This window comes from Epinephelus fuscoguttatus, linkage group LG19, assembly GCF_011397635.1.
Source record: "Epinephelus fuscoguttatus linkage group LG19, E.fuscoguttatus.final_Chr_v1".
NCBI lineage: Eukaryota > Metazoa > Chordata > Actinopteri > Perciformes > Serranidae > Epinephelus > Epinephelus fuscoguttatus.
In genome coordinates, this window is record NC_064770.1 from 39,153,056 (window position 1) to 39,176,437 (window position 23,382).

Here is a 23,382-nt window from a genome sequence, read left to right on the forward strand (position 1 = left end):
GAGACGCTAAATGATTGTTGTTGCCATGTTATACTATTGTTAGTGTTTACAGAGGGCTGCTGATGCTCATGTTATACGTCACACTAGAGGCCAACGCTGTTCTGTTAAGGTGCTGACACACCAAACCGACATCAAAGAACTAGCGGCGACGAAAGCCAACTGTTGCGTCGTCTACGTCGCCTCACGTCGCCCTGTGTCAGTTGCATTTGAACACACTACACGGACTACATCCGACGGCCAAGTAGCACGTATGTTCTGCGCCTGCGTGAGAGAGAGCGGAGTGAGAGAGTGGTACATCCTGTCAGCCGAGGGGTTTCCTATCTGTGCAGCCGAGCACCGCAGCACCTTCACGGACTATTACATCCAGACGGTCCCGGTGTTTCCTCCGCAGGCTCCACTTCACTCAGCTGCCCGATAAACCCGCTGCTTCTTCCCACTTTAACCTGAATAACAAAGCAAAGCAACACCACGGCGTGACGACATGCGCCTGCGCTGAAGTGCCTTCCTCTACAACGCGGTGATTACAAACCAAAACAAAGAAGACACAATGGCGAAAGCATGCACAGATAACTTTGTCTGGATGGACGACGAGGTGGAGCTGCTACAGTAACAGATCTACACTTCACTTCAAATGAACAGGGCGAGCAGCACAAACAGAGCTCGGCATTGTTGTTGTGATGGTCGGCGCGCCTAGTGACTGGAACCGTAATGAACATGTGCGAAAAATCTCCATTTTCAAACTGCATATTGCAAGTTTACATGACAACAGAGACGCTGCCGTTTCCAAAAACTTCCACTCTGGAACCCGTTTTCAAAACGTTGCGTTTTCAGACGCCCAAAACGCTGCTGTCGTGTAAACGATCGGCCAAAACGCAACTAAAGTTTACCGTTTTCAGTTGAAATCGTTGTCCTATAAACAGGGCCTTAAATCACACACCGGAGTTCTGTTGTTTGGTTCTGTGTAAAAAGCAAAGGAGGCAGGAAGAAGGGACTTCATATCGGCTCTGTAGCTGTGATTTAAGTACATACATTCCTGGTTTTTAAAGGTCTCTGCTTGTGTTTTCTTCTTGTCACTACATATTCTTGGGTTTATCACTTCCTGTTGGCTTTGTTTCTATTTTGTCTGTGACAGATGTTGGGCTGGCAGCTCTGAAGATCTGCATCACTGATCAGGTGAATTTTACATCATCACATCAGAACTTGAAATCAGCAGGAAGTGGTCCGTCATTGTGCGACTGCTTTTCATCTGGCAAACAGTGAAACTGCTTCCTTATCTCCCTGACTATCAGCACACAAACACAGGCTCAGATAACACACACCCGCACACACCCACACACACACCCACACACACACTGACTTCCTTGTCTTAGTCCCGCAAGCAAATCACTGTTTCTATTTCTGTGAGGGAAGTTTCTTTTCTATCTGTTAACTCTGTCAGTTTCTTCCTGATTTCTCTGCTCATGTTTCTGTTCTCTTCCTCTGACTCATCAGGTGTTTCACAGCATAATGAACATTAAACATGTGAAGAGCAGCTGGCAGAGACTTAAATATTACTATGACAGTTAATCTATCAGACTGGAAGCAAAATATTCTTTCCTCTTTTCAAAGATGTTCCTGAGAAACTTCAACACCGGGCTGTCACCCAGTCACAAGCTTCCACCTGATTTTACCTTCATTCAAAACCTTTATTTATAACAAAGAAGAAGCACAAATGTTAACACTTCAAAGGTTATTGTTTAAACGTGTATTAAAAAGATATTTTTTTATTCTGCAGAGTTTTAATCATTTTTCCAGTTAGTTTGTTCTGTTTTGGTTGGTTTGCTTTGTTAATATTTGACTGTCTTGTGCCTGTGTCATTCCAGTTTTGTCATGTGAAGCACTTTGAGCTGCATGTTTGTATAAAAGGCGCTTTATAAATAAAGTTTGGTTCAGTTGAGTTGAGTTTGACACAAACATGGCACTACAGAGCCGCTACGAAGTCCCTTGTTCAAGCCGCGTGTAATCAGTCTACAGTTTGTGTATCCTGCAGTAATGAGTGTGTAGCAGCTGCCATGTTGAGGCAGAGGGTGCTGTCTGTAGCTCTGGTTGAGGGTGAGAGGCTGTCAGCAGATAAACAGAGATCTGTGTGGGTACATGAGACCCTAAAAAAGAGGCTGGATCATGGGGAGTACCACCAATGGGAAAAATTATGATAAAAGAAGAGATGCTGTGGGACGCTTTTCCGCTGTGAGTTAAAGTTTTTTCAACTTGTAGATTTATTTATTTTTGAAATAATCTGGGACAGAACATATTAATACACACTTTCATGTAAATATGCAGGATTATAGCCAGTGGCTCATTTCCTGACAGCTGAGAATATTACTGTCAGGTGTTGTCCCCCCTCTGTTAAATATGAAAGGAGGCTGAAAATCACAGGACATGTCTGTTCTGATGATACAAGTCAGCGGTCCTGAAATGTGTCTTTCTCTTCTATAATACAAATTCTACATCTTGGAGGCGACGTCTTTCCACATACAGGCTTCCTTTGCCTTTCAAACGGGGCAGAGGTCCATGGGAAACAGTAGGAGAGACACAGCCTGAGGGGGAACCGGGGTCTGACACAACACTGGAAGGAGAAGCAGGTCCATGGAGCTGTGCGCCGGATGGAAAAACAAGCACGTCGCACCAAATGCGCGCCACTACAGCGTCACTTTGGGTTGTGAGCGTGCGTGACGTGCGTCTACATTGAAAGTAATGAGTTTGTGCGTGCAAAAGACGCTACATCTGAACACCCCCCATGCACACACACACACACTCACACACACTTTAACCAAGGCGGTGGCCAAAATCACCCAGGCGGCCCGCCTTTGTCTTAGACAGGCAGAGAAACCCTGCAGACTAACAAAAAATAAACCATGTTACTCATAACAAACCAGAAATTAAGTGACCATCGGAATTTGGATTATTAAAGGGATAGTGCACCCAAAAATGTAAATTCAGCCATTATCTACTCACCCATATGCCGAGGGAGGCTCAGGTGAAGTTTTAGAGTCCTCACATCACTTGCAGAGATCCAAGGGGAGAGGAGGTAGCCTGTAGCGCTAACTGCCTCTCTGTACACCGCGCTCACGTGTGACGGTGAGACATGGGCACCGCCTTCATGTGTGTTCACGTGCTTTCGCTGGTCTCGCGTGCAAGCGCACACACGTGAGCGCGGTGCCCAGAGAGGCAGTCAGAGCTACAGGCTACAATGAGGCTAAAAACAGAGTTCAAATGAGGTTTTTCCAAACAACTTTTTATGTCGGGGCTTCAGGACACTTGGATCACTACGGACGAGCAGTATGGAGATATTTTGTGGTTTCAATGATGTGTTTTTGGACGTTTGAATCTGGGGCGCCGTCAGCCTCCATTAGGTGGAGTTGTGTTGCTACCTCCTCTCCCCTTGGATCTCTGCAAGTGATGTGAGGACTCTAAAACTTCACCTGAGCCTCCCTCGGCATATGGGTGAGTAGATAATGGCTGAATTTTCTAGGGCTGTCCTGAACACCATTTTTTAACATTCAGTTTTGCACAGCAGCGACCGGATCTTTGCTCTCAAACCACAAAAAAATGTGATGGCACAACAGTCTCCTTCAGTACATTATTCTATGCTTTCTTTTGATTTTCACATTGGCTAGTCATCCTGTTTAATTTGTCTTCTGATTAAATCGGAACCGCTGAAACAAGTTGTAGGAAGCCTCTGCAAGTAATTGGTTACTGGCAGACACTCTGTGCTGCAATAAAATGGTTAATCAGCAGTGCCGTGCACTGTAGAGCTGATGCGCTGCTGGTTCTGCCGGCCTGAATAGAATATAACGTCTATAGCCTTACTGTTGTGTAGAGCCTTATAGACTGAGCTGAGTAGTGATGCGCGGGGCGACCCGTAACCCGCGGGACCCGCAAATGGACCTGCGGGTCGGGCAGCAGTGATCGTCTGTTAAATCGGTCTGTAAATGATATTTTGACATTATTGGCTATTACTGTCATGTAGGGCCGTAACGGTACATGTATTTGTGTTGAACCGTTCGGTACACGACTTTCGGTTCGGCACGACCCTGTACCGAATTATTGGGTGCAGGATATTATTTTATTTTATTTTGTTTTATTTTAATTCTGTTTTTGCGAGCCGAACCATTTAAAATATCTAGTTCCCCGATGGACATAATTGAGTGACGGACCGAGTCCGACTGTAAATCTCCACTTTCACTTTGTGCAGCGCATTCTCGCATTTTGACCAAATGGCAAGTGAGCCTGACGAACCTGAAGACCCACCCGCAAACCTTAAGTCCTCCGTTTGGGAACACTTTGGTTTCAGAGTAAAATACAAAGATGGAAATAAACAAGTGAACAAGACAAAAGCAGTGTGCCGACACTGCAGAACAGCGGTCGGGTATGTACTTGGAAACACGTCTAACATGCTAACGCATCTAAAGCGACACCACCTGAGTTTGAACGTTAACAGAAAAAGCAATCTGGTGCAAACTACGATATCGTCGTCGTTTAAAAAGAAAGAGCGTTTCCCTGACCATTCTGATCACGTTAAAGAAATAACCAACGCCATTGGAGATGAGTAAAATTGTTTAAGCTGCACTTTAGATATAAGCATGTTTTGTTTACTGCACTTTAACAAAGTGGCAAAGCTAAGTAAGTTCCTAGTAAAACTGAATCTGAGCAGGCTTTAAAGCTGACCAGCTGCACTATACTTTTTATTTTAATTGAGTAAAACTGTTAAAGCAGAAATTTATATTTCTATTTTTCATTCAAAAAATGTGTTAATAAACAGCAGGATTTTATTTTTCACTTTTATATTTCTATTTTCATTGAAACAATGTGAAAAAGCAGGATTTTATATATATTTGTTTCACTCAAACAATGTGTAAAAAGAGTTAACTGCTGTGGTGGTATGTTTTAATAAGGTTACCAATAAGTAAAAAATATTTAATAGTTGTCTGTTTTTTTCATTACTATACTGAAAAAAAACTGAACCGTGACTTGTGTACCGAGGTACGTACCGAACCGAGATTTTTGTGTACCGTTACATCCCTACTGTCATGGCATCCAAAGGTAGTGATGCGTTGAGCAGGTGACAGTCTGCGGTCGTTTTCAAAACACACTTGTGTCACGCACTCCAAAAGAAACTTGTTGAAACTTTAAACAATAATTTATTGTACAAAACGGGGGAAACAAACGATGACAAAAACAGTTCCATAATTCATATTAAATTCAAAAGATAACGACAAAACAGCTACAAGTTAGAGGGAATAGTGATAAAGTGGTAAAACTTGGCATTGATCAACAGCCTCAGACGGATGCGCTCAAGCCTGCCGTGCGCACAAGCTCAGTTGGTAGGATACTATATTTTCACATTTTTAACAATGCAATTTAAAAGTTTTGATTTTTATTGATAACCTACATTTACCAACAACAAAAAGACTACATTTAGCACCAGAAAAATATGTAAAAAAAAAAAAAAAAAAAAAAGTAAATAAAAAAATGAATATCGAATACCAAATTTTCATAACGAATACCTACCCATAGAAACGAATATTCGAATATCCGAATATTTGGGTACAGCCCTAGAATTTTCATTTTTAGATGCACTATCCCTTTAAGTGCTAAAGTGCATTAGGGTTAAACTCCAGGAGTTCAGAGCATCTGGCATGAACACCAGGCACTTAAAGCACAGAAACAGGGGGCCCCTCACAACTTAAAACAGCGAGCAAAAAGCTTCATTATAAACTATTACAAACAGCCACCTCCAGCTGCAAAGCTCCTGCATGGTCCGGGCCTTAGGAGTGTCTTTTTCAGACACATCATGGGAACAGGCACTGAAAGGAAAAAAAAATCCTTGGCAAAACTCCAGCTTACGCAATTCAACATTTGGCACAGGGTTTATTACAGGGGATCCACACAGTCGAGGATAAACCCAGAGAGATCTGATTCCTATAAAAGATGCTGTGTAATCTCACACATGCTCTGCTCATGCCCAAAACTGGCTGAAATATGGAATCACTTCTTTGAGATCGTCTCGCTGGAACAAGCAAATGAAATTTCATTCAGCTCCCTGACAGCTCGCAGGAGAATCCTTCTTCTTTGGAAACAGACCTGGAGAAGAGTAAGCTCTCACAGTCACTGGCTGCACCTTTCTTCCTACTGTAGGAATCTGTCCCCCGACACCTGCTCCATATCATCAAGCCTGATATTCACTTAAAGGGTGAACAGCACTAAGTATCTTAATAACTTAAGACACACACACACACACACACACACACACACACACACAGATGTCTTTAACAGACTTGAGTCAAAAAGCTGATAACACTCAGATTGTGTCAGAGACAAATACTAAATAGACCTCCGAGTGCTTCCTGTGATGATCTGAACTTCCTGCCTCTTTACTGTAACACCTGAATTTTGTTTGCTGCAGGGATTAGATAAAGTATGTTGCCACGGATTATCAACTGTGTAATAAACTGTGATGAACTCTGTGTGTGTGTGTGTGTGTGTGTGTGTGTGTGTGTGTGTGTGTGTGTACTCTTCTGCCACCCAGTGATCATCGGAGTCATGTGCAGGCTCCACGGCATCATTATGACTCATCCAGTCACCACACACAGTTCAAGTGTTGCTCTGTAGTACACACTTGGTCTATTTGCTGTTGACGAGGTCGACCCTATTTGTTCTGGTCGATTCTGTTGTACGGCAGAACCCCGGAAAATTAAAGCACTTAAAATAACTGTTTTTTGTGATGTAGAAAATGAAACCAAGATCGATCATGTCAAAACTTTTGTCACCTGTAATGTGACTCATAACCTGAACGATGCAGCTGAAAATATCAAACTAACACTTGGTTGAAGCATGTTTTTATTGGTTGTCTCAGGTCTGGACTCTGGCTGGGCCGTTCCAAAACTTTAATCTTCTTCCACTGAGCCGTCATGACCGTGTTGCACGAGGTCCAAATCTTTACACATTTCTTCATGCTCCTTACACTGAACAAAGCGGGTAGACTGGCCCACTACAAATACCATGTCAGTTTCAAACTAAAGCCTAGTTCACATTTCACCATTTTCACCTTGATTTTGCGTCGCGGAGACTCGTAATCTTTTGAGTGTTCATACCTGGTGACGTGTGTTTCTATCAGCGGGAGTCTCGCCAACTGCGTTACGACCTGTACGTGCACACCACAAGATTTCTCCACCGAGCCCCTGTCGACAGAGCCCCAGATAACGCGGTAATGTCACCAAACTTGGAGACGACACATGGTAAAGGCGTGGATATTCTTTATTATCCTGGGTCCAAACACAACGCGCTCCCCGTGATCCTGTGGACGCCGCCATTGTTGCTGTTGCTTGCCAGTTTGTCAGTGTTGCCAGATCTTGGGAGAGAAACAAGCAACCAGGGCTATGGAAACAAGCCCAAAAGAAGCGACTATCATGCGTTTAAATAACTTAATAGACGGATATATAGAGGAAGATGACGTTTAGAGAGCAAGCCCGAATAAGCAACTCCACTTTAGTCGTGGCTAATAAGCAGACCTGGCAACCCTGCGGCTTGTCCTCCTCACATTTCTTCCGTCCTCCTGCATGCTGATGCTCTTTGTCAGTCGTGGCAGACTATCTGCCGACTCACCTCCGACCCAAGGTGGCTCTCAAGATCCTCTGCGATGTCAAAATCGCGGTGAAAATCGTGTAATGTGAACTAGGCTTAAGAGGCGGGGCATACACCCTCTAGTGGCGTAGTTAGTGTCTTAAAAAAATCTGAAATTTTAAAAGTGTGTGCGGCTGCCTGGACCTCAACTGTAACGTCAAGGTTAAGTCAAGACCATCTCCAACTGCACTTGCCATTTCGATCCATCTGTTGCACCGGAAGAGCTTCACTCTCCTCAGTTCTCTCATTCTGCAAATGAACAAAGTTGAATGTTTCAGCAAATCTACCAAAAGAGAGCGCGGTCCATCCAGCTACAAGGTCAGTGTTTCCCCGACCTCTGCTCTCTGTAGTGCACGCGCAAAATTTTTGATTTGTTATCCGAGCATCATTTCGTTTGTGTTAGTGGAATTATTAATCAGACTCTTCCACGTCCACGCCACCGCCATGTTCCACCCCTCAAAGGTTTGTTTGTTTTTCAGCTGCATTGTTCAGGTTCTGAGTCACATTAAAGGTGACAAAAGTTTTGAAATGATTTTTGTTGGTCTCATTTTTTTTAAATCACAAAAACCTGGCATTTTAACAGAGGTGTGGAGACATTTTATATCCACTGTACGCTGAATAAAACGTAAAATAGAGGCAAAATTTGAAGCAAAAATATTTGAACACATCAGTAGTCCCCGACCTTTTTCCTTAAGCAACCCTTTTTCTATCACTGAGAAACTGACGAGTCCTGACTGAGTGACACACGTGATGTAATATTTTATTAAATGCATTAAAATACAGCACAGAACAACTGAACACAGTGACTGGCGTCTTTACGACTAATTCAGTGCCTCCTTCTCCCTGACTCTCAGCCATTGTTATATCACCTCTGTGGTTGTTTTCACTGAGCACATTTCTAAAGCAGGACGAGGCTGTTCCACAGAGAGGGAAGGCTGCTGCTTTTGTTCCTACCTGTCTCCAGCAGTCAGAGCTCCCAGTTTCTCCTCTCCGGGCTGCGGGGGTGAAGGGTCGTCCAGGATCTTCTGGATCTGGTGCTCGATCTCTCTGGGAGACAGCAGGCGGCCGGCCCGGTACACCCACAGGCGGAAATAACGACCTTTGTGATACACCGCCACAAACTCACTGTCCTGCCAGTGCTGGAGCACATCTGCGGACCGGAGGAGGATCATTATCTGACGTCTGCTCTGATCACACATTTTACTGCAGTGATACATCTGCAGGATCCCACGTGTTGTTCATACGACTGAAACTCATCTGTAGCGGTAAAGTGTGTGCAGCTGTATATGTGTGTGTGTGTGTTACCTGTCTCAGCTCCTGGTGTGCGTGTTGTGTTGAACATCCTCTCACACTGAGCGGCACACAGAGGGATGACGGTGCCTGGGACACGACTCTGACACACACAGACACACACACATCCGTTATTCACATTTATTTTTTATTCTAACATTCACAGTTATTTTTCTGGACTAGAAGAGACGACAGTTAAACAGCGTGTGCCATATCATCTGGTTTACCGGTATAATTTTTAATATGATTCTAAATTCATATAGATATGAACGACAGAATTCATCTCCCACGTTTCGTTATCATGGTGCGGCTCTGTTTCTCACGGGCGAGGATGTGGAGGACAGAGAGCAGCCGGCAGAGTGTTTGTCTCTGTCTGAGCTTGTTTGTCTCCCACTCACAGACAGGACTGTGTATGAACACTGGACTGTTTTTCAGCACACACACAGAACAGACAGCTGCAGACTGTGAGGAGATGGACGCTGAATTTCCCAAAAGTGAGCTGCACTCTAATGTTCTCTAACAATGTCGTTCTGTGTTGTCACAGAACTCAGGGTGAAAGAATCCCGTTGCAAAACACGAGGCGCACTGAACTGCCTTCTTTTTTCTTTAACTGAATGCCACTAGTAAGAAAACGCTTGCTGCACCTCTTTATCGTTACCAGGCAACCACCCCATCACCTCCTCACCCTAACCTTCCCGTATAGTCAATCTACAGTTTGTGTATCCTGCAGTAATCAGTGTGTAGCAGCTGCCATGTTGAGGCAGAGGGTACTGTCTGTAGCTCTGGTTGAGGGTGAGAGGCTGTCAGCAGATAAACAGAGATCTGTGTGGGTACATGAGACCCTAAAAAAGAGGCTGGATCATGGGGAGTACCACCAGTTGGTCCAGGAGCTTCTCCTCCATCATGGACGTTTACAGGCAGATTTTAGGATGACTCAGGGGCAGTTTGACAACCTGCTGTCTATCATCAGGCTGTATAGCTCTGGGTATCCAGCAACCACTACCACCAGTTTCTCCTCCATTGGTTACCAGCTGTAGACTTGTTGTCGTGACCACCACAGAAGCCCCGCCTCTCAGATCATCCCATTGGACGATGGGTAAAAAGCTGAGATGACGTGAGGCACTATTGAAGCACTGAGTTGAAGTCAGCTCGATGTTGGAGACACTACAGACAACACTGTCTTGTTCCAGACCTCTCGCAGAGTCGCCATCCTTCCCACAATACAAGACATAAATAACCAAACCTGAGCACACACACACACAGTTCAACAATTCCACTTGATCTTACTGGTTTGAGTTCCTCCCGGTTGACCTTGCGGCGGTACAGCAGCAGGGCGGTGATGGTGTTTCCTGCTCTGGCAGCCTGCACTGGAGTTGGAGTCACATACAGGAAGTCCTGGAAAACACACACACAGGACATCAGGAATAAAACAGATGTGCAGATGTAGTCTTATAACAACACAACAAGACGTAGGTCAGAGGGTTTCTCAGCTGTAGTGAAGACATCAGTTACCATGCCGTAGTAGTTACTGTTGACCATGATGGGACCTCGGCTCCTCAGGTAGATGTACTCCTCCCACCAGTCGCTCACCTGGAACACAGGAAGAGGAAATCAAACATCTTCACTCTAATAAACTGGACGAAACAAAACAATTCACTTCCTGCACACTGAAGGATTTCTTTTATGTATTTTGTGACGCTGACAGCAGCATGAATTCTGCAACCTTCACTTGGACCCTGGAACATTTGTTCTGTGCTGTTCCAAAGTTTTTTAATCGAAAATTAAACATTCAGTGAGTCTTTTTTTTTTTTGCAGCAAAACTTTCAATAGCAAGCAGAGCTGGTCCTGTAGTTTCTATTTGGCACATGAGAGAAAATTAATCTCGTCTTTGCAAGTCATGCTCTTTAACCTGGTCCTCTCCTCCAGCCTGTCAGACTGAAGCTCCCAGAACCTTCAGTCTGACATCGCCTCCACTGAAGGCGATTGACAAGGGGGAGGGAATTTGATTTTTCCCTAACCAATCAGTAGAGATCAACGACTCACCCAGAATCTGACGTCATTAGTATCCATGCCACAGGGGTGCCGAAAACAAGCGAGCATTGCCCGTTTAAAATGTCTCCGTCGTCGTGCACGCCCAGCTGCATCGCCGTTAAATCCAGTTTAGCAGCTTCCTTAATTTGGTCCTCCATTAGCGCGAGTAGTGGCGAAATTCCTCGATAGCATCGTTAATGTGGTCTGTAGGATCTGTAGCGGTCGCCATTGTTGCTATCCTCACCAGTTAAGCACCGGCGCACAGCTTGACATCAGCATGGCGCTGATTGGCTAATCGCTAGACCCCCGGTGTTCACTGGTCCGTCCATCGTTTGGACGAGATAAATCGCAAATTCATTGAAGTATGCCAGACCAGAGATGCAAGCCTGCTCAGCTGAGTGGGCGAGGTCTATGGTCTGGAACCAGGCTACCTCTCCTCTTCATCCTCTACCTCCTCCCCCTCGGTCAGATCATCCGTCGTCACAGCCTCCGTTTCCACTGTTAGGCTGACGACATCCAGCTCTACATCTCCACCAAATCCATCACCTCTCAGACCTACTCCACCCTCTCAAACTGTCTCTCTGATATCAGACACTGGATGCAAACAAATCTCCTCAAACTCAACTACGACAAATCAGGCTTTCTCATAATTGGTCCAAAGTCCCTCAGCCTGGCAGCCAAAGACTTCCATCTCTCTATCGACAACTCCACCCTCTCCCCCTCCCCCCTCTGCCGCAACCTTGGAGTCATCTTTGACAGCAATCTCTCCTTCAACCAATACATCAAGCAAGTCACCAAATCAGCATTCCACCATCTCAAAACATCGCCCGCCTCCGCCCCTCTCTCTCCTTCCCTGCAGCTGAAACCCTCATTCATGCTTTTATTACATCTCGTATCGACGACTGCAACAGTATCCTCTACGGCACAACCTCCAGTCTCCTAAATAAACTTCAGTGTATCCAGAACCCTGCTGCCCGCCTCCTCACCCACACCCGCTCCCGTGACCACTTAACCCCTTCCTGCACCCTCCGCTCCTCTGACGCCAACCTCCTCACCGTACCTAGGACCAAGCGCCGCACCTGGGGGGACAGAGCTTTCTCTGTTGCTGCCCCCACCCTCTGGAACTCCCTCCCACAACACATCCGCGGCTGCACAGACCTCACCTCCTTCAAAACTCAACTCAAAACATACCTGTTCCGTTCTGCAGTTAACTTACAAATTTAATCCATCCTACTTCCTTCTTGCTCTTCCCTTGTACCCACCTAACTTTGTAATGTCAGCACCCTTATTTGTCTACAGCCAGTAATTTTTTTCCTCTTTTGTCTGCTGTTTTGCACTCTTGACTGTATTTCCCTGCACTTTTTTTATGCCTGTAAAGTGTCTTTGAGTTTTTGAAAAGCGCTCTATAAATAAAATGTATTATTATTATTATTATTATTATTATTATTAACTGTCCGGGAGCTCTGCTTTGTATGAATGCAAAAAAAGTTGATGTATGGACTTTAACTAGAAATCGATTCGGTGCTTATTTAAAACTATTAACTGTTGTAGACAAAGAATATTTGTCTGACAGAATTTGTAGACCAGACCAGACTGTGTAGTGTCGATGATGATATCTCAGCTCTAAACTTCTAATTTCTAACTTCATTTTTCTCTTTGCTGTATTTTGATTTTTAAGTTTCTCAAATTTTTTTTTTGTTATGTTTATTTTATATTTTTTTAGACCCTTGTTTGTGACCTGCTGATATGGTTATTCTTTATTGTACGTGTTTGTATTTCTGATAAGAAAAGATGAAAAAAAAAAAATCTGCATCACAGAAAGAAACCATATTCAGGATGTAACAGTACCGGCCAGCGGCAGAGGCAGCACAGGTGAACGCCAAGGGCGCCATCATCAACATCTGTGAACACGCTGTATCACTATCATGTCACAGCAACTCAACAGCCACGACACCACTGAGAGGAGTGGATGTGGGGAGGAAGAACATGACATCAGCAGCAGGAGAGCTTGTTAAGTTAGCTGTTAGCTGTTAGCAGCTAGTTATCGTTAACACTAAGCATGATGTTCTCATGATGTGTTCAAGGTAATTTTGTAAAATGTAGCTTTTGGTGAGAAACTTGAATTAAATCAGCTGTTTGAAGAAGTTAATGTGTCGATGTTTACTGTAAAATGCATATATCTTATATCGGGAAAAAGACTTTTTTGCGATTTTTTTTAAAGATGATTTTCATGTCAGAGAGGGGGCGGTGCTCGCCTCGGGCACCAAATGTGCTAGGACCACCACCGGGATTTAATATCTCAGTCTGTCAGTGTGCTTCAGCTGCCACCAACTCTCTGAAGACACTAATAACTTCACTGTAACTACATGTGGCTGTTTGTGCTGATGTCTGTGAGCTGAGCTGTTTTTGCAGGCAGATTCATTTAGACAGAAACCCTTCAATAAACACCTGCAAACAGCACAGGAGCATTAAGACACTGCTTGTTTGTCTTATTTTTGTGGGTTAACGGCTGCAGTAGCTAGACGGCTGCAGGAGGCTGGATGGATGGATGCAAGATCAGGTGCTGGGATGAACCCTGGGTGTGTCTTTGCTCCCCTCACAGCCTGATACCGATACTGTCAATACTTTTTTAACATTCCAGGGCAGAGACACGTCAGCCTTAACTCTGGGGAAACCAAACCATTAATCGACTGTCATAATTATTGCAGATTAATTTCGTGTCGATCAACTAACTGCTCACTGGACTGATTGTTTCAGCTCGGCTGTGTGTGGCACTGCAGCTCAAACAGCGAACACTCACGTAGTTGGTGGCCCACAGAGCTTTGAGCTTCAGGTAGCGCTGCAGCCGGTTTCCCAGGTTCGACTCAAACTGATTGGCCAGTTCAGTCATTCGTTTAAAGTCTGGATCCTTCAGCAGGGGGCGCACCGACAGCAGGTACTGAGAGAGACGAACAGGACGACAGGTTAAAGGTTAAACATGCACAAGAGTGCACCAACAGGTGTTCTGTATGTCTGAGCATGTATTCAGGACAGGTGTGTACAGGTGTGTGTGTGTGTGTGTGTGTGTGTGTGTGTGTGTGTGTGTGTGTGTGTGTGTGCTCACCCTGCTCAGCGTGTCCTTGATGGCGGGAACAGGCAGGTGAGGCAGAGATGTCTGATAGCTGTACAGGAGAGGCTTCCTGCTGGATAATAACCTCACCAGACTCTGAGACAGACACACAGAGACGTGAGACACACAGAGACACACAGAGACATCTTTAGAGACATTTTTAAAGCGTCCTGTGACGGTGTCAGAGACCCTGCTGTTACAGCTGCCGCTGAACTCCATGTTTAATTTTGTCTCCATGACTCCAAACAGCCTCTGCAGAGCGTCCACCAGGTGGAGCTGTGACACAGAGAGGAAACTTACCACCCAGACTTTGGTGGTGTTGGAGATGCGGCCGTGCTGTTCGAACATCCACTGGTGGTAGGAGAGGAGCAGTTTGAGGCAGAAGCGCAGAGCGAGGATGAGCGAGAGCCACAGCAGAGTGCTGAAGACCAGCGCTGACAGCATGGTCTGACCCTGGGTGCTGAGCGGACCCTGGAGGCTGCGGAGAGAAACAGAACCGTGGTCAACTACACCTCGATTCACATCACACAGTTGGCTTGATTTAGAATTTGTTTAATTGCTTTTAACCTTGTAACCTTGTGAACACATTGTAGGGTTACACAGGCAAGTTGTTTGATATTAATCATCTGTTTCTTTGTCTTTCAATTACTGTGGGAAAGAAAAGCTGCAGCAGGGCCCTACACGTGTGTTTTGTTTCTATGACAACAATATCTTAACACTGTTAGCGAGGTGGCTAATGTAACAATACATTAACAGAGGTTTGAGTACAATTAATAACAGGCATCAACACGTATGATGATAAAAGTATCTGACCAAATGTCTCCCCTTCTGTTCCTGAGATATGACGTTAAAACATGATGATGTCACAGTCAAGCTGACCTTTGACCTTTTGACCTTCGTTATTTCATCCTGTTAGACATTTGTGTCAAGTTTGGTCAGAATTAGTGGATGAACTCTTGAGTTATGGCCAAAAACATGTTTTCTGAGGTCACACTGACCTTTGACCACCTAAATCTAATCAGTTCATCGTTGAACCCAAGAGGACGTTTGTGCCAAATTTGAAGAAATTCCCTCCATGTGTTCTTAAAATATCGCGTTCACAACAGTGAGACAAATGAGGTCACGTTGACCTTTGACCACTAAAACTGAATCAGTTCATTGTTGATACTAAGTGGACGTTTGTGCCGAATTTGAAAAAATTCTCTCTCAGTGCTCTTGAGATATTGCATTCACATGAATGAGACAGACAAGGTCACAGTGACCTTTGAGACCTATGAACATTAAAATTCAGTCACCAATTCAGTATCTGACCAAATGTCTCCCCTTCTGTTCCTGAGATATGACGTTAAAACATGATGATGTCACAGTCAAGCTGACCTTTGACCTTTTGACCTTCATTATTTCATCCTGTTAGACATTTGTGTCAAGTTTGGTCAGAATCAGTGGATGAATTCTTGAGTTATGGCCAAAAACATGTTTTGTGAGGTCACAGTGACCACAAAATTCTCATCGGTTTATTCTTCAGTCCAAGTGGATGTTTGTGCCAAATTTGAAGAAACTGCATCATAACAACAGTTCATCGGTCAGTTTTTAAACTTCAGCACCTCTGCAGACGTGTTTAATATCAGCTGGAGCTGCAGGAGCAAAACAACAAACAAAAACATTTGAAAACCAAATTATTTCTGACTGAAGGTCCTTAAAGAACACGTGAAAAGGAGAAACTGGCGGTTATAAATAAAGACCTGGAGTATAACTAAGTGTTGAGGCACAGGAGGTCTGAGTATGGTAACAAAAACTCCAAGAATAAAAACAGCAATATGTCACATGTTTTATTAGTTTATGATACTCTATAAAACATTCAGGCACCTCTGAGTGTGCTGTAAAACAGATCCCACAGATGCTACTGTCATCTGCCAGTGTGTGTGTGCACCTGCACAGCCAGCAGAGGGCAGATCATTCACACTGAACACAGTGAGGAGATCAGAACCAGCTACACACACAGCTGCAGTCGTCTGGTAACAGTTAGTAAAACTGGATCAAATCCATGAGTGTCAAAATCCTCCTGTTACATCTCACTCATGTGAGGAAACACAAGAAAGTAGTATGAAAGTGCAACAGCACCGCCTGCTGGTCACACTGAGAACTTTTCAGAGTCACACCAGGCAGGAGAAGGAAACACACACGTAGTATAAAAATAACATGTGGTATGAAGGCATAGTGCGTTAAATGTGCCCACAGTACAGTCTGTCAGGTGTCTGCAGCAAACTGTGGCAGGTGTTATGACAGTATTAGTCAGTCTGTCTGCTCTGTGTCACAGTGCTGCCACAAAAATGATTAAAGTTGATGAACAGGCTGAAAACTTTATCTCAGGAGGCAAAACTGATGTCGACTCAGTTTTCCTTTGGTGAAATAATCTGCAGCTGGAAAAAGGTAATAAATCACAATATATATTATTGCATATATTTCATGCCCGTTACACCTATGACTGCGCTCCCATCCGCTCCTACACATATATTATCTGCAGATAACACCACTGTGGTGGAGTCACAACCACAGGAGACGAGTCAACCCACAGAGACGGAGTCCTGAAGTTGTCTGAGTGGTGCTCCAAAAATAACCTGGCACTCAACACGAGCGGAACCAAGGAGACAGTTATGGACTTCAGAAGGCACAGAGACCACCCTGCTCCTCTCTACATCAGCGGTGACTGTGCACTGATTGTTTCCACCTGTAAACTCGTGGGAACACACACCTCAGAGGACCTCTCCTGGTCTGCCGACACATCAGCAGTGATGAGAAAGGTCCAGCAGCGCCTGCACTTTAAGAGCCCTCTGTAAGAGCAGACTGGAGGAGAAGCTGCAGGTGACCTTGTGACCACTGAGAGTGTTCTGGTGTATGGTGCCAGCTGCTCAGCGGCTGACAGGAGAGCTCTGCAGAGGGTCACAACAACCCTGCCCTCTGCCCTCCCTGGAAGACATCTCAGGCTCACGGTGCCTCTGCAGAGCCAGGAAAACCATCAGAGACCATTCTCACCCCGGACACCACCTGTTCAACCTGCTGCCCTCTGGGTGGCGTTGCAGGTGCATCAACAGCCGGATGAACAGGCTCAAGAACAGTTTTTGTTTTTACCAGCATCTGCTGAGCACTTTAACCTTTAACTCTCAACATCTAAATGCAACATCCTATACTTTATATTAAGATGCAGAGAAAATGATTCATGCCTTTATTTCAAGCCAACCCGACAACTGTAATGCAGTTTTTACCGGCCTCCCAAAAACACCACTGAGAGACTCATTCAAAACTCTGCAGCTCGGCTATGAAGCACATCAGGCCAGTCTGAGCTGCTCTGCACTGACTTCCTGTTACATGCAGAATTGATGTTAAGCTCCTCCTCCTTGTATACAAAGCCCTGCATGGGTTGGTTTATTGGAAGAAGATCAGGGATGCAGCCGTCGTCAGTGACGCCCCAAAGTTACACATTACCTACAGATATTAGAGAAGCTGCTCGCTAAATATTTTTAAAAGAAAGCTAAAAATGCATCTGTTCACTTTACACTTTGGCCCCTTTTACACTGCCAGATTTTCAGTGAACGAGCGTTTAGACACACAGTACCGGATTGGTGAGTTGATCTGAGGTGCCCAATTTTCCTCCTCGTAGGGTAGACATATTGGTGGAACCCTTTTTAGTTTAAACAGACCGAGGCGGCCTTCTGCAACGGGAGGAGCTGTTGATGACTTGTGGGAGGAGCTGTTGATGACTTGTGGGAGGAGCTGTTGATGACTTGTGGGAGGAGCTGTTGATGACTTGTGGGAGGGGCTGTTGATGACTTGTGGGAGGGGCTGTTGAAGACTTGTGGGAGGAGCTGTTGATGACGCCGCACGTGCGAGCCACTGGCGGTGGATAAACAGGAAACAGCTGATAGCAGGAATTAGCGAGCAGCTAGTAGCAAGAGGGAAACACAAACCTGACAGACACTGTAAAGATGAGCAACTGGGGAGACAAGGAATTGCGCGCCCTCCTTGTCTTTGCAAACGAAGAGGCCATTAACCGTCAGATGACGGGGACGGTGAAGGACGGGCCGACTTACGAGAGAATCGCCGAAGGACTGACCAGCCGCGGCTTCCCTCCCACGTCACTGTTTACCTCACACGCTGAGCTACACGTTTTGTTACTTGCTCACGCCCCCCATTGCCCCGAAAAAGGCACATTCTGTATAAACAAAAGTAGGTAGGCGGCATTTTGCTGCACTCCCCGATTTTGTTTTTATACTGCCAATGCTGAAAAAACACTGATTGGGCTTTCCTGCAAATTTGCACAACTCCTGTTTAAAAAGGGCTGATAACTTGCTCTGACTTCGTCAAAATCTGGCCCTCGGGCAGTGACTCGCAGCGTCATACACCGACATCAAAAGCCGTCCTTTAACGTTGCTGTGATACACAGCCGGTCACCTTTATAGTTTAACTGTGCTCTGTGGCATCAGGGGGAAACGTGGCGGGACAAGAACGAATGTTAAGGCAGCGAAAGTCCAAGTAGGGTGGGCGGGAGGGATGGTAGATGGGTCCAACAAACACTGACTTTGTTCTTTTTTCCGAGGTCGGATGAGACTGTGTTGTCCTGATACAGGTCTGAAACTCTTTTAAAATCTAACTTTTATTTTTTTATGATTTATCGTTTTACAACACTATGATTTTATGAATCAGTTCATCCATGTTTTAAACAGTTTAAATGTCCTTTTATATTGAATTACTGTTTGTTTTATGTCCAGTCTGTCTGTTTCCATGTGAAGCACTGTGTTTATACTGCCCTCATTGCAAAGACCTTTGTGCTGCATTTCATGCATGAAAGGTGATATATAAATAAAGTTTATCATTATCATAAAGAGCAATACACATCTTTTAAGAGCAACATCTATCCTATTATGCATGAACATCATTTTCTAGTATCTATTTTAGTTTCATAATTGTGAAGAAGAGCTTGTCTGTCTTCATTTGTCTTTTTACTTGCATTAATTGCAGTGACCAGGTTTCGATGTACTTGTACACTGACAATAAGAGCTTTCTAAGTTCTAAGTATCACAATAATATGGTATCATGGGTCCTCTGGTGAATCCCAAGTGCTGTATGATGTGCTGAGACATCCAAATATCCATCAAGAGAAGCCCCCATGCTGGTTTCTTTCAGTACCCTCACACTGATGTACACATGTTACGATCATGTCAGAAGGATTTTTATGTGAAGCAGCTATTTTTAAAGATATTTGTTTCATGTGACAGAAGGTTATATAGAAGTTGTTTCATGTGTATTATTGAATCTGTGCTCATTCAGAGGCAGTGTAGTGAAGGACTGAATGATTTTAAAACAGTTCAGTTATTTGCTCATTATGACGATTTCTTTGTTTCCCAGGAACATGAGGGAAGGAAATGACAACAAAACCAGAACAAAAATGTGATTTCAAACATCTGTATTGGTCCTGAATTTCACCATCGATGCATCGTGAGGAAAGTCACATGACTAGTTGTGACCTTTGACCTGGAGCTGCACCTCCAGCAGGGCATGTCAGTGTTTACAGTCTCCATCATCCTGTTGTTTCCTGTCATCGTTTCACATTTACACCCACTCATCTCGGGATGGATGACACCAGGCTGGAATGTGACAGGTAGGTGTGTGTCTGTGTGAGGCAGACAGTGACTCAGCAGTGTTGTGTGTATATTAAACCGCAGTCAGTGAAGTAGGGCAGAGGTCATGATTTGGCACCACACCCTCTCTACTACAGGATGACTCAGTGTGATTTGCTGACAGGAAGAAGAAGTGCCGTTTGTTGAGATTGCTCACTTCTCGTTTCTCCACTTTTAACTGGCAGTGTCTCAACATTACATCAACCAGTACTGGATTTCTGATGTGGAAGTTGAAAAAATCTGATTATGATTTACCAGCTGAGAGTCATCTGAGCAGCGACTGCAGGTGGTCACAAGGGTCCTACTGGAATTGAAGGAATTATTAGCATGATTTTTATTTGACGTCTCTGAGCACATTTTTGGGACGCCTGGGATCCTCGAACACTTCAACACCTTCAACTTTGCACACTTGTCAGGAGTGCTGAAAATAGATATCTGACACTGGTTTTAAGTTTGGGTGTGACAAATTGGCTCAGTAGCGCCCCCCACCTTTAACTTTCACATAGAGACAAGGAATTTGGTATGCAGATGTAGCACGCCAAGATTTCAAATTTCATGATGTTCTCTATAGAGGAGTCTCAGCCTGCTCCCTGCCAGCATTATACAGATTAATAATAGATATCCCTTCAAGAAGTCACTAAAACTAAAATTGTTAAATCACATGTGCAGTTTCTTTTGGCAGCTCTACTTTATTTGGTACAGTTTGGTTTTTTTTACTCCTTCTTTTTGTCTTCATTTTGGACTGATATTCAGTGTTATCGTCTCACTGATACTGCGTGATTTTAAACTGATGTATTTTTAATGGTTTCTGAGTGGACCCGAGGAAGAACAGCGACCACTTTGTGGAGGTAAAGGAAATGGCCACTTTAGAGTGAGAATACAGACAGTACTTACTGACCCTCATGCCGTCCAGTGTAGTTTTTTAATCCACAAAACTTGTTCGGGGTATCAGAGGATAACAGCTAGCTGGAATAACAACTACACTTGTGCTGGAAGTGTAGCTGGAATGCATGGAACTAGAGTTGTACTGATACCGATACCAGTATCTGAAATGCCTCCGATACTGCCTAAAATGTGGTATCGGGTATCGGCGACTACAGCCTATGACCAATCCGATACCACATAATGCCTCACGTCATTACGCATACGCACGCTACAGGCAAACGAAACGGAAACAGAGCATTTGAAAAGCATTCTACTGTAGCCTTTAAAATGTCCTTTTACCAAATTTTCTGGCTGCACTTTAACCTGTGTCTTGATCTGTGTCAACACTGGATAATAATAATAATAATAATAATAATAATAAAAGTTTTATGGCATTCATTCTACTATTATGTATTTATTTCTTAATATTTTACACAGAGTTTTAGAAGTTGAGACATACAACAATTCATATCCCATGCTTTTTTATTTTACGCGCTGGTATCAGATCGGTTCATGGATCGGAATCGGTATCAGGAAGGAACAAGTGGTATCGGTACATCTCTACACGGAACCCACATTTTGAAAATGTAATAAAACTCCACTAATGCATTTCAAAAACGGCTCGTCCGTCGTAATCCAAGTGCCCTGAAGCTGCAGCATGCAAAACTGACTTGAAAAGACGTAATTTACTCCACTTTCATAGCATCATTTCTCACTGTGGTCAGTTAGCCTGCAGGCGTGCTGTGTTTAACTTGTGCAAGACTAGCTGGCGGCTAGTGGTGGTGCTAGTTCTCCAGTCTCGCGCCTCTAACTGTTTGCTCTTGTATTTGTCTGTCTGGCTATTTTTTGGTTGTTTAGCACTTAAGTCAACTGTAGTTGTTTACAAATGTGCTCGACAAATAAAGTTTGGCTTGCCTTGAATAGATGTAAAGAGTGAACGTTAATGTTTCTCACATCTCATCTGCACCATCACAGCGTCATGACGTTTGAATGTCACAGAGGCAGATGGCGTCATCACTGTGAAAACTTTTGAGAATGTGAACTTCACAAAATGTCAAAATTATCAGCCAGTTTATAAAGTTTGAATTTATACAATGAGCTAACCAAAGATGTGTTTTCACACATTTTAAACAAACTCAGGTCTGTTTGCACAGTTAGAAATAACATCTGACACATGATGACATCACACAGTTGATCCATGATGAGAATCTCCCGTTCCAGCACATCCCAAAGGTGCTCTATTGGACTGAGATCTGGTGACTGTGGAGGCCATTGGAGTACAGTGAACTCATTGTCATGTTTGAGATGATGTGAGCTTTGTGACATGGTGCGTTATCCTGCTGGAAGTAGCCATCAGAAGATGGGTACACTGTGGTCATAAAGGGATGGACACGCTCAGCAACAATACTCAGGTAGGCTGTGGTGTTTAAACCATGCTCAGTTGGTACTAAGAAAATCTCCCCCACACCATTACACCAGCAGCAGCAGCAGCAGCCTGAAGCGTTGATACAAGGCAGGATGGATCCATGCTTCCATCTGAATGTGGTTTTTCCAATCTTCTATTGTCCAGTTTTGGTGAGAAAACCCGTGTGAATTGTAGCCTCAGTTTCCTGTTGTTAGCTGACAGGAGTGGCACCTGGTGTGGTCTTCTGCTGCTGTAGCCCATCTGCTTCAAGGTTGGACAAGGTGTTGTTGCTTCAGAGATGCTCTTCTGCACACCTTGGTTGGAACCAGTGCTTATTTGACTTCCTGTTGCCTTTCTATCATCTTGAACCAGTCTGGCCATTCTCCTCTGACCTCTGGCATCAACAAGGCATTTTGGCTCACTGGATATTTTCTCTGTTTGGGACCATCCTCTGTAAACCCTAGAGATGGTTGTGCTGAAAATCCCAGTAAATACTCAGACCAGCCCGTCTGGCACCAACAACCATGCCACGTTCAAAGTCACTTCAATCACCTTTCTTCATCGTTCTGATGCTCCGTTTGAACTTCAGCAGCTCGTCTTCACCATGTCTACTTGACTAAATGTTAATGAGCTGCTGACACCTGATTGGCTGATTAGCTTTTTCTGTTAACAAGCAGTTGAACAGGTGTCCCTAATAAAGTGGCTGGCGAGTGTATATGCTTAGTTTCTGTGTCTGCTTCTCCAAACTGGGGGCGAGCTGAACCCCACCTACTGTAGGTCACACACTGACTGTGGATCAGCAAAACATAACCTGTCCCGAGGAAGCGTGTTTGTGTGTGTGTGTGTGTGTGTGTGTGTGTGTGTGTGTGTACCTTAGCGGCAGGTGCTGCTGTATCTTGGTGATGAGCCCCATGCTGGGATCCGAGCGCATGTACATGGTGGCCAGGATCGCTATGACGACAAAGAGCCAGGAGGAAGGGCTGGCCGGGTACACTCCTTTAATCACGCTGTTCTGTTACCACAGAAGAAGAAACAAAAGGCACCAGGATCAGTGGAACATGTTCTGCTCTTTAACACCGAGGAAACACAGCTGAGAGGTTATTTAGGTTCACAGCAAACATTTAAATCACTGACGCTTCCTTGACATTTAATCCCACATATATTTAAGTGTCTTTCCAAAATGTGTGTGAGTGCATCACATACATATTCTGTATCCACTAGTTACAGTTATAAAAGTTACAGTGCATGTGTTTGTGTGTGTGTGTGTGTGTGTGTGTGTGTGTGTG

General features: G+C 44.4%; 1 protein-coding gene across 1 annotated transcript in view; it reads right to left on the bottom strand.

Moving 5' to 3' along the window:
* cpt1a2b (carnitine palmitoyltransferase 1A2b) overlaps positions 1-23,382 on the bottom strand; it is an 81,663-nt gene that overhangs the window by 44,334 nt on the left and 13,947 nt on the right. Inside the window, exons 3-10 of the mRNA XM_049561052.1 lie at positions 22,969-23,108; positions 14,393-14,570; positions 14,087-14,188; positions 13,784-13,921; positions 10,465-10,542; positions 10,240-10,347; positions 8,968-9,055; positions 8,617-8,812 (exon numbers count right to left, since the gene is read on the bottom strand). Coding sequence (XP_049417009.1) covers positions 8,617-8,812; positions 8,968-9,055; positions 10,240-10,347; positions 10,465-10,542; positions 13,784-13,921; positions 14,087-14,188; positions 14,393-14,570; positions 22,969-23,108 — 1,028 coding nt within the window. The remainder of the gene's footprint in view (positions 1-8,616; positions 8,813-8,967; positions 9,056-10,239; positions 10,348-10,464; positions 10,543-13,783; positions 13,922-14,086; positions 14,189-14,392; positions 14,571-22,968; positions 23,109-23,382) is intronic.